We start from the raw sequence: 12,617 nt of genomic DNA, 5'->3' as shown, positions 1-12,617 counted from the left end.
TAGCAGTGGGGGATTGGTAATTTCGCCACGTCACGTGTATTCCATAAAAGAAAATGTTAGAGGTCCTAAATTTTCTATCAAATAAATGATCAGGTGTTTCATATGGGTGTGAGATCCACAAAATTATGAACCCACATCCATATAAGACATTTAATCATTTATTTAGTAGAAAATTTGGTATCCCTACCATTATCCTTCCATAAAATGCAAAAGCAAAGAAGTAGTACACTAGTGCAGTACCACCGACTCTAGGTGCTGACGTGGACCACCACATCCACGTGGCCCCCTCACCTGAACCCTCCCTCCCACCCACCCACCCACCCACCACGATCGGCCCAATCCCAAAAATTTCCCATAATTTCAAGTAGTTTTTCATTTTCTTAGCTATAAATCTCTCAATTCAACCCCCAATTAGGTTTTCCAATTCCAAACCTCACTTCTCTCCTCCCAATCAAGCTTCATTTATGGCGAATAAGGTACGCTAAATCTTCAATTCATTTCAATTTACGCCCAATTTGTTTTTAATTCATTACAATTCTATTTTTTTTTCCTCTTTAAATCGTCTTCAAATTCGAAAGATTAAAATTTTTAATCCAATTTCAATTGAATTCGTTAGAAATTAGTAATTTATTGTCTTAGTTTGTTCCTAGATTCGGCCTCCATGAGCTGGAATGATTGTTGGTTGTTCTCGATCTTGATCTGAGTTTGTGAAGCCTCAAAATCGCTTTTTTTTTTTCTTCTGTTTTTTTAATACAGAAACTATAAATTTAGTGATGGATTTGGAGGGTGAGTGTTCAGTTCTTGAATCTGTGGAGGACAATGAAGTAATAATAAGCCCTGAAAGATTGGCAAGTGTTGATGTAAACAAGGTTGAAAATAATGGGTCGTGGAATGGTGAAAATGGTGGTGATGATGATAAGGATGTTGGAGTTACTGAGTCGGTGAGTTCACCTCCCTTGACCGGTAAGTCTCCGGTCGGTTCTGTGGGATCGTCACCACCGGCGATGACAAAAGGGTATGGGCTTAAGAAATGGAGGCGAATTAAGAGGGAATTTAATAAGGATGGGAGTAGTAGTGCAGATACTGGTAAGATTTTAAAGCGGGGTTTGTCAACACCAGCGATGAATTCAAGTAAACCTCAGGGTTCGTCTGTTGAGACGAGGCAAAAGAGCAATGGATCTGTATCATCCACAAATGCAATGTTGAAAAGTATGGGTGTTGGTGCGGATGGTTTTTCCTTACATGGATTCAATTTGGATTCTAGGTTGGCAGTTGGACTTGATTTTTCTGCTGGGACTGATTCTGAGAACAGTGAGGATCGGAGTAGCAAGTCTTCTACGGCAGCCAGTGTTCCAAAGTCAAGGCATGAAGTGCAATCAATGGAGGGAAATGCACGCGATAAGAACAGGATGAAGACTTTGGGCGTGAAAACTTTGGTTAATTCCACTCAAAAAGGCCAGCAGGGAAAGAGTCGGATTGAGACCAGTAAGAAGGCTAGAGGAGAACGGGTCAAAATCGAGAAGGAAAACTCTCATTCCAGCATGGAATCTGACTCGCGAAGCTCCAACTTTGTCTTTATGCAGGGCACCAATAATATGATGACTAGTAATGGGAGACAAAGTGGAAGGTCAATGAATTACGATGGAGAAAACAGTGATGAAGCTCAGGGTGGTGAACAAAACTTGGGGGAGGAACTTCTAAGCAAAGAAAATTTGGGAGAATTTGAAGATCAATCTCAAGAAGATTTAGCTGCTGACTTGACTTGGGAGGTTAAAGAAGAAAAAGTTGAGCACCATAGGTCATCAACAGATCGAGATCCTCTAGTTGAGTGTATCTACACACTGCAGTCTGCACAGGAAGAACTTGAAAAAGGTCGGTATACTGTAATTCTAGCTTTAAGTATTTATTGTTTATGTTCTTGGTTTGAATGCAGCTGTAAGATTCATCACACTAATTGCTGTTTTGTAATTACAAGCTCCCTAAAAAATATGGGTTTCTCTTTGCTCTAGCATTTTGTTAAAATTGACATTCTCTATGATACTACAGTAAAATGTATTGCAAAGATAAGACGAGTTTGTTATTCTTCTTCCTGAAACTATTGAAGTGAAGGAAGTTGAAGATACTATGCAAGTATGTAGAATTATTATTCAATAACATCATAGTTTTATATTGATTTTATTTTTTTATATCTGAAAATATACATATTTATATTCATATTTAAATCCCTGGTATGGTTTTCATCTCATGACATTAAAAAAATAAAAAATAAAAAACTCCTCCTCTATCCTAGGTATTATTATAGTTCTAAGGAACTTCTTGATTCTCACTTTTGATGCACTTTCTGACTTTCCATTCATTTTGCCCTGGAGTTTCATATATTTATACTTTCCATCAAGTCATTCTTATCATTTGTTATTGGTGACATAGTTCTCAAATTTAGTTTCTCTCTGTTGTTGTGCTAAGCATTCTGTCTCACCTTGTTCTAGCTTATACATGTGGAGTTAAGGTGTCCTGATGTCTACTTCTCTGCCATACTGTTATGGTCTCTCTTAGCACTCATAGCTGTTTGAACTTGATAACTCCATCTTCACCAGATCATGTAGCATTATAGGTAATCTTCGCAAGTGCTATAGGTAGCTTCGTTCAAGATACTTGTTAAAAAAAAAAAAAAAAAGGTAGCTTTGTTGGAGATGCTCAACTCTAAATGCTTGATTTCTAGATGTGGGTGAGTCTTTCAATTCTTTTTCCCTACAATGTAAATTCAGGTTCTTAAATTTGAACTTCTCTTCTTTTTCATTTTTTTGGGGGGTATAATTTGTTGGTCCTCTCAATGAGGATATATTCTCTTTCAAGTTCTTCTTTTCTAGTTAGTTAAGGCTCATTGGCTTCATCTTGATTTCTGTGGGGAAGATCCCCATGCTTATAGCCTTTTAGGCTTTGATTTCCACATTTTAGGAGTTCCTCATCCTGTTGTAAAAGGCTTCAACGAAATCCTTGTCCTGTTCTTCTAAACCTATCACTTCTGCTATTTTCCCTCTTCCCATTCATGGGTTCTTGAAGCTTGCTGCAGTAGGTACTCCTTCAGCTACTCGGGTTAACTCAGAGGTCTGGAGGTTTTAGGGAATCATGAAGTTAACCATTTAGTTGTTTCATTGAGGCCTTTTGGTTGGATGAGATAATAAAAAAATGTAGTTTGAAGCTGATCCATAGGAGCATTTCATATGGTTTGAAGACGGAGTTGGAATGTTGTCTCTAGAAGTGTCTTTCAGCCCTTGAATGTTTCTTTGCTGCTATAAGTTTTTTCTCTTAGTTTCTATGTCGTCTTATTTGTTTAGGGCAATTAAGGAACATGTTCACAGTTGAAGATAAAATGAGGTAGAAGTGAATAAGATAGTTAGTCATGTACAACAAAACCAATAATTGCACCAGTTATGAAGAAAGGCGCACTGTCCACATTGAGGATAATGCTAGGCGACTGGGGAAGATCAAAATTAACATGAAGATAATATATATATTTTTTGAAAGAAAAAAAAAAAGAGAGACATTGGCTTGTGCACTAGGTACAGCCTTTTTGTTAGCTTTCGTTTTATCTGAAATTATGGCTCTTTGATCAAACAGAATGACTAAAACAATAATATCCACGTAGCCAAGCCCAAATAGTTGGGAGGACAAGGCTTTGTTGGGTTGAGTTTTTTTTGCGGTTATGTCCTACTCTCTCTCTCTCTCTCTCTCTCTCTCTCTCACACACACACACACACACACACCCCAGAAAAGAAGGTGTGGGAACATATGGTTGTTTTGTTGAGGTGCAGAGGTTACAGTGCAATATTTGCTAGAAAAATGTCGTAAGCTTAGATGATATGGCGGTTTCTGTTTAGGTGCTGAATTTGCAGTGAATATTTGCTGGAGTTATTCTGATCCTTTATTTATTTTATTTTTTTGGCTGCATTTGTCAATTTATTATGAATGATTTCTAGTTACGTCAGCCTTCTTTTTGTAAGAGTATCAGAAAGATACGCAATTAATGAAGCTATGTGTACCATTGCAGAAATTCAGAAACTAAGGGAGATAGGGACTGAATATATTTCAGTTTTTGACAGTTCAACCCAGGAGAGGAGTTTACCTACTGAGTTCGCTTCTGTTGATTCAAAAATCATCAAAGCAAGCTCAGCTGACCTGTTGGACTCCGGAGATATTACTCGAAGTGCTGAGTTGGAAAGCCAGTTAGTAACCCTAAAACAGAACATAAATCTTTTGGAAAACAAGCTTGAAGAGGCAAACACTGTGCTCAAAGCAAAGGAAGCCAAGGTCACCGAACTTGAACACGCTCTAAATAGTACTGAGTTGCCAAGGGAAGAAATGGAGGCCGAGCTCGAGGCTCTTTTCGAGCAAAAGATTGAAGCCGAGGTTGAATATTTGGCAATATCAAGAACAATCCAAAAGTTGAGAGTTGCTGCGGTGGATGAACAAAAGACTCTAGTTTCAGAGCAAGCTCAGACATTGAACGAGCTTGGAGATGCGAAAAGAAAGGCTGCGATGCTGAAGAGACTGGCTGAGAAGTTGGAGACTTCTTGTGAAGATATTGTAGAGACTGATCAGGTTCTAACGCTGCAGAATCAGGTATGTAAGGTTAGTTCTTTCTTTTTCGTGCAATTGATACTGCTAGTTGTAGTGTTTGTGTTTCTCTTGTTGCAGTTAGCTCCCCAGTATGCCGGGGTTGTACCCACCTGACTTTTAGGACAGTTGTGTCTTTTTGTAATATTCTGTCTCTGTAAGAAAATGTTTGAAATGTTATATCAATTTACTTCTTTTAATAGCTGATAGAGATAGATCAGACATACCAGTTTTCCAAATTGCATGTGTCTGTTAATTTGTTTTGATTCTTTGTACTTGTGATTTTTGTATTGTGCTATCTAATATCTAGACTTTTAGGACATGAATGTGGTGAATTTTCTGATTGAAGTGAAAAATAAAAATAAAAAATGGTAAATTACACTGATGTCCCCTGATCAATGTGGAAATTACAGTTGACTTTAGCTAATGTTGTCTGAAGAAAACTGTCCTGATTACAATGAGTTATACTGGGGAAACAATATATATAGTAAATGCCAAATTGTCAAGTACGGTGGGTATGGTGTTGATTCTTCATTTTATTTTCCCATGGTTTATTTCATATGTACTCTGTCATTTGAAAATAAATATATAGTCTTTTGTTATTTGTGAATTAAAATGTATTGTTAGACATTCTACGTGACTTAACAGAAAGCGTAAAACACGTATTTAGACTTGAGAGAACCATGCCATGGGCAAACCATGTGCTCATTCCTCTTCTCTCTCTGTGTATGTATATTTGGTTTATTTTTTTTGAGTAAATTAACTCATTGAGTAGGATGGAGATACAAGTAAAATTATTATTTTGCCCTTCATGCCATGCGCATGTAGAATTTCTATCAAAATTCATAAACGACTTTATCAATTAAACTAGATTGAAACAAAATTAGAACTCTGAAGATCAAAATTGATTTAATTGATATTGTAAGAATCTAATGCAAGATACAAAGTACAGGATTACTGGTGTAATTTATCTAAAAATTTGAACAAGCTTACTGTCATTCCAATACTAAAAGCTGCAATTGAAGAAAAGGGGGAAATATACTTTAAAAAGGTAACAGTCTTGTTAACAAGTGTCTTAAAGATATTAATTTTTAAAATTTAATCTGATTATATAGTTTTATGACACAATAGTTTTCTTAAAAAAAAGAAAAATAAAATAAATAAAATAAAAATCTAGTTAAAAAAATAGTAATCTAAAAAATAAAGGGAAAAAAAAAAAAAAAACATAATTGGGTCTTGACATGTTGTACAATATTTAGGTCACGCTCATATCAAGACATGGCTATGAATTAGGGGTATTGAATTTGATGAATAAAATGTGTTTCGGAAAGCAAGAGTCAATAACCACCAAGGGTGGTGGCTCAGTGGTGAAGGCATTGTCTTTTCACAGCCATGAGTCAAGTTTGATTTCTGGGGTGCGCAAAAATCTTGGATTTCCCAGGGGGTCTCTGCAGAGGTTGATGAGTTCCACTGGTGCCTTGGTGGTAGGTCCCTTCCTATGGGGGCGCGAAAATCCTAGATTTCCCAAGGGCTCTTTGCGGAGACTTCGCGCTGGTTGATGATCTCCACTGGTGCCTTGGTGGTAGGTCCCTTCCTATGGGTTGGGTTAAACCAAGCCGGCAACCGATTATCCCGAGACTTGGACTTACGGAAGTCGTGATGCCCAACAGAACCTCCTTTTTTCGGTTAAAAAAAAGAAAAAGCAAAAGTCAATAAATTGGTCAAAGAATAGTTTCCACGTCAATTGCGCCTGTAATTAATATCACTTTGTGTTGTTTAGTAAATTTTTATTTTACATGCAAACTATGAATGTAATTTGTGAGTCAAGAAGATGCTCTTTTATTTTTTTGTTTTTCCACAAGATTTTTTTTTTTTTTTTGGGAAAAAAAAAACAGCAAAAATATATTTTTATAATAAAAATCATATGAAAATGATGAATATTTTTTTTATTTTAAAAAATAGATTCTAAAGTTTGAAGAGGAGAATGTGGAAAAAAAAAAATCACATTTTAGAGTTTGACCTTGGACACGGAAAATGTATGTTGACACACTTTCAAAGTGAGCCTCTTATTTGAAAATAGTGTTGATCTCATAAAAAAATTATGGACTATTGTTTTAGATCAATTAGGGAGCATCTTTTATTCAAATATGAACAAACTTTAAATATGAGTCAAATAATTTGATTCAATTTATATTTTTGCGGATTGTGATTCTTCCCATTGCATATTTGTAATGGAAAATTTTATTATATCACCTAATGGTGAGTATAATAATATTTTTTAATTTAAAATAATTATAAATGTATATTCCTATTTTATAGCTATTAGATATGTAAAGAAAATCTTCTATTATATAATGGAGAGAATCAAAATCCTTTCTTAACACACATCTATAAATAAACAACAAATTCAATACACATGAGAAAGATGAGAAAAGACACATAAGCGAAAGCAATTAAACTTCTCACATTCTAATGACTTGCAAGGTGCAAAAACTCATAGAAAACATTTATAGGGTGCACCAGCTGGGATTGGGGCTAGTGTTGTGCCTTGTGGAACAACACTTGTGCTGTGAGGCCTTGTTTGGAGTGTGTCCTAATTGATCCGTCAACAGCCTAACTGATCCGTCAATTTTATCACCAAACCAGTCTAACCCAACTCACTCATCTTATCAAATCACACAGAATTAGCACGGGATGTTTAGTTTTGTAGCACACCCCTACACATAATCACCCTTCAAAACAAAACAAAACAAAACAACCAAACCAACACAGCAAAAAAAAAAAAAAAATTGATTCGAAGCATTCAAGTTTCGAAATTTCGAGGTCTCTAGCAAGATTGTTAGTAAATTTTTATTTTACATGCAAACTATGTAATTTGTGAGTCAAGAAGATGCTTTTTTATTTTTTTATTTTTCCACATGATTTTTTTTTTGGGAAAAAAATAAACAGCAAAAATATATTTTTATAATAAAAATTATATGAAAATGATGAATATTTTTTTATTTTAAAAAATAGATTCTAAAGTTTGAAGAGGAGAATGTGGAAAAAAAAAATCACATTTTAGAGTTTGACCTTGGACACGGAAAATGTATGTTGACACGCGTTCAAAGTGAGCCTCTTATTTGAAAATAGTGTTGATCTCATAAAAAATTATGGACTATTGTTTTAGATCAATTAGGAAGCATCTTTTATTCAAACATGAATAAACTTTAAATAGGAGTCAAATAATTTGATTCAATCTACAATTTTACGGATTATGATTCTCTCCATTACATATTAGTAATGGAAAGATTTTAGGTTCCGTTTGGGAAGAGCTATTGGGATTTTTTTTGGCTATTTTAGCCACAAAAGTTAAAATAGGTTATTTTAGTCACAAAAAATAAAACATCACATCTAACCTATAATCATTACACTCTTCTCTCACAAAAAAGTCAAAAAAGTCAAAAAAGTCAAAAAATTCTTTCAAAACTAAACTTTTTAACTCAGGTTTAAATAACTAAAAAAATCAAAAAATCAAAAAGACAAAAATAACTCACTTTCCAAACGACACTGATATCCAATGGTAAGTGTAATAATTTTTTTTAATTAAAAATAATTATAAATATACATTCCTATTTTATAGCTATTAGATATATAAAGAAAATCTTCTACTATGAAATGGGGGGAATCAAAATCCATTTTTAACACACATCTATAAATAAACCACAAATTCAATGAACATAAGAAAGATGAGGAAAGACACACATAAGCGAAAGCAATTAAACTTCTCACGTTCTAATGATTTGCAAGGTAAGAGAACTAGAGCGTAATATGGACGGGTTCAGACTGGTTGAAAGGTTATTCAAGTTTAATTTAAGTTGTGTTAGAGATTTGACTAAACTCAAATTGTAATTTGAGGTTGTCTGTCTAAGCTCGGCTCGAGTTAAACCCGAATTATCTGAGTTACCCGAATTGTAAATGAATTTCAGTTTTTTTTTTTTTTGCAGCTACATTATTAAATTATTAAAATTTGACTCTATTTACAGTTTTTTTTTTTCTAATAGAAAATCATTAATACCATCAAAACAAATGATTTATATAATGTAAGAGAGATGTTGCTATAGTAGTCATTACAATTTATGAGTGAAAATAAAAACAAGTAAAATTTTATGTTATTTGTATATATAATAATATATATTCAATATGATTTAATAATCTAAATTACTTTAATATCATGTAATGGTTAATAATTTATATGTATATTTAATATTTTTACATATCTATATATGCATAATTCGGGTTTCAGATTGCTCAGGTTGTTTGACATTTCTGTCCAAGCCCGTTCCAATTTAATTTGGGTTTCTGAATTTTTTCTCATATCCGTACCGAATTTGAAAATATCTTGTGTAAACCTTAAAAAAATTCAAACTGAATTCGGGTTACTTGGATTGAGTCCGTCCAAATTACACACCTAACAAGAACTCATAGAAAACATTTTATAGGGCGCACCAGCCGAGATTGGGGTTGGTGTTTGTGCCTTGCGGAACAACAGTTGTGTTGTGAGGCCTTGTTGGGAGTGTGTCCCAAGTTTTTTTTTTCTTCAGAGAATCTGAACTATTTATATTGCAAGGTTTATTGAGTATATTATTCATAAAAAAATTCAGTTTAATCAGACATATTTAACCTTACGATCAATCTTAATTATTTTTAAAAAAATTGTCAAAATTATTCCAATCGTTTATTTTTATTTAAAACAAATATGGCCATGTTATAGGGTTATAAGTATCTAATGTATCTGATTTTTTTTTTTTATTATATGTAATCTATTTGACAAACTTTATAATACACAATTCGAATTATAAAAATAAATTCAGGCATTCTCCGACAAGCTTCACAACAGCTTGTTGTGGCAAGGCACAACACATTCAAAATAATAAGACACAAAAGGATGAGCTGTCTAAGATGTTGATTAATTTGGTGGCAGGGATTTCAACCTTTCCACAAGCTTTATTTGGCATTTGATTTTTGATTAAAAAAGTATTAAAAAAAAATTGGTTATATAAATCAATAAGATAAAATATCACATCTAAATTATAATTATTACACTTTTTTTCTTACAAAAGTTAAAAAAATAAAAATAAAAAAACAAACCAAACGAGACTAAAAAAATCAAGCAAAACACAAAAAAGCCAATTAAAAAAACTAATGCCAAAGGAGGACTGAACTTGCATGCATTATCATGCATAGGATGGACCCTTTTTTACCTTAAATATCCCTCTCATTAATTTGTTGCATGCCAACTAGATGAGAAATATTTACTATTTATTTTGGTTACAATTTTTTAAAAATTGAGTTTTTATTTTTTATATATTTTTATTTTTAATAAATTTTTTTAATATTTTAAGTTAATTTTTTTACTTTTTAAATGTACCCAATTTAGATGTGTCTAAAAAGTAAAATATTTATAAAAAAAATTAATAAATATACAAGAATACGAAAATGTACTGAATCTCTGTATTTTTTTTTTTATGTTCTTGGTATTTAGTGAATTTTTTAAAGATTTTTTTCACAAATATTATATTTTTTAATTATATTTATATTAAGTGTATCTAAAAAATAAAAATAAAAATTGCTTAAATATTTTTAAAAATCACTAAAAATAAAAAATAAAAAACATGAAAAATAAAAAATAAAAAATTTCAGAAAATTGAATTTAGGAAATTAGAACCAAACAAGATGGTTGAGATCCATAATTTAAATCTCACAATTTTATCTACAATGACTTGAAAAATTATGGAAGGAGCGTCCACTGTTGTGCCCCTTGTGGGGCCCATTTTGGATCCTATTTTGATGATTTAAACTGTTTATTTTTTGAAAATTTTGAGTAGAAAACACTTGTAAAAAATCAAATTGATCGGATATCAATAGCACTTTCATCAAACCACATTTGTTTTCAGTTTAATATTACAATCTTATTTGTACTTCATTTTTATATCTACAAATGTGATTTGATGAATATGCTATTGATATCCGATCAATTTAATTTTTTACAAGTATGTTCTACTTAATATTTCTTAAAAAAGGAACGGTTCGAATCGTTAAAATAGAATCTAAAATGGGTCTCACGAAGCACACAACAGTCACTATTGTGCCCACCACATAGCAGTGACCCATTATCCCAAATTATGTATCAGTTTTTTATTTACTACAAACTCAACTCCCTTACCATGTGGGTGAATTGTGAAACTTAAATTGTTTTATTTACTTAAATTGTTTATTTACTACAAACTCAATTTTTTTATTTACTTAAATTGTTTATTTATAAAAAATTTATATAGAATATGTTATTAGAATAATGTCGCAACAAGATTTTAATAATTAAATATCCTTTAAATATACACTTTATTTTAAAATGGTAACTCTTAATGCAATCCTATCCTTCTATATATAAATTTTCTATAACAGCAATACTAGGTATCATGAAAAACCTTTCATGAAAATAATTATGAAAGTTTTGTGACCCTTGGATTACACTTAGAATAAAGCATCACACACAAATCAAGGTAATCCAAGGATCATAACTCTTTCATGATCATTTTCATGAAAAAAATTTCATTATCCCTAATTTTTCTCTTTCTATAAATATTTTGTGTATCATTATTTTTTTTTTGAAGCAGTGTATCATTATTTAATGGTGAAGTTGGGAAAAGGGTTGAGAAACAAAGTTCAAAAACGCGTGGAAGAAGGTAGGGCAGGGTGAAGAAGTTTCATTAGGCAATTAATTTTGGTGTTAAAAGAAAATTAATGCACAATTAAGGCTTTGACAACATCTCTTTTTATTCAAAAAGTTAAAAAAATCAAAAAGTCAATAATTTGTATTAAAATGTCAAAAATTTTCTTTTTACACATCTTTTCGTAAAAATTTAAAAAATTATTCCAAACATACTAATTTTTTTATATCATATTTTAATCAAAAAATTATTAAAAAAATTTATTCCTAAACGAGGCCGTACCATACATACAAGCCAACCTCTCTCATTCTCTATTGGTCTCACTAACAATGAATGGACACAAAACGAGATTACAATAGAGGAAATAAAAATAGATAGTGTAAATTACATTTACCTTCTTTAAATTTTTTTTTAAAAAATACTTAATTTTATATTTTTAACATAATTATACTGATATCCTTTAAGATATTAATTTATATAAAAATTAAGTTGTATGAATAAAAAAATTATATTACCATCTGTTATCTATTGAATTGTATATTTATTCCCATCAGCGTTAATTTTAATTGATTTAATTTTACTAAAAAGGATAATAGTATAACTATATTAAAAATTCAGACTAACAGCATCTTTTTCAAATTTGAAAAGTGATGAGCGTAATTTATCCAAATAGTTATGACTCATGCAAAGAGAGATAAGGACTAAAATTTAAAGGTGGATGAGTTTTGATTTTGGAGAGTTTGTCTATAATATAAATCCTTTATTTTAGGAAAATATATGAAAATTTTAAATCATTAATTACAAAGAGAGATTTTTGGTAGGTAAGAGATTTTAAGTAGCTATCTTATTTATGGGAAAAAAATTTAATTAAATTAATAATAAATAAATACAGAAAGAAAATTCCTTCAATTCTTTTTCTCAGTCTTTCCTTAGAGCATCTCCAATGCACTAGGCATATAATACTTATTAGTTAAAATGCCTAGTGTGATTCACTTTTTTCAATTCCAATACACTAGGCATATGATTAGGCATTTTGGCTCAACTCATATTCACTAGCTACATGTAGCTAGCCTTCAACGCTAGGCAAAATGTATTTAATCATTAGGATCATTTCCCTCCATCTTTATTGTTGACGTGGCATTCTATAAAATTAATAGTATTTGGATAAATAGCTAAAATAAAGAGCATGGTTGGAGTAAAAACATAAAATAATTGATAGGCAAAATAAAGTATATACTTTATAGTAATATTTGGATAGGTAAAATGCCTACTACCGTTGGAGATGCTCTTAGT

The 12,617-nt window shown here is 31.6% G+C and overlaps 1 protein-coding gene across 2 annotated transcripts; it reads left to right on the top strand.

Annotated features, from left to right (window-relative positions):
- The first annotated feature begins 230 nt into the window (after positions 1-230).
- On the top strand, positions 231-4,853 carry LOC114256881 (WPP domain-interacting protein 2). 2 transcript variants are annotated; one of them, XM_082881723.1, is made up of 3 exons: positions 231-476; positions 757-1,872; positions 4,049-4,853. In XM_082881723.1, exons 2-3 carry the CDS (start codon positions 774-776, stop codon positions 4,729-4,731), a joined length of 1,782 nt encoding a protein of 593 aa, XP_082737849.1. In that variant the 5' UTR covers positions 231-476; positions 757-773; the 3' UTR covers positions 4,732-4,853. The 2 variants fall into 2 exon arrangements, with proteins under 2 accessions (XP_082737849.1, XP_082737850.1); XM_082881724.1 differs by having other exon boundaries at positions 651-1,872.
- Positions 4,854-12,617: the final 7,764 nt, after the last annotated feature.

Source organism: Camellia sinensis, chromosome 7, assembly GCF_055761805.1.
Source record: "Camellia sinensis isolate YWXY chromosome 7, ASM5576180v1, whole genome shotgun sequence".
Lineage (NCBI taxonomy): Eukaryota > Viridiplantae > Streptophyta > Magnoliopsida > Ericales > Theaceae > Camellia > Camellia sinensis.
The sequence above is the reverse complement of the archived record's forward strand: the minus strand, read 5'-3'. Positions and strand labels throughout refer to the sequence as shown.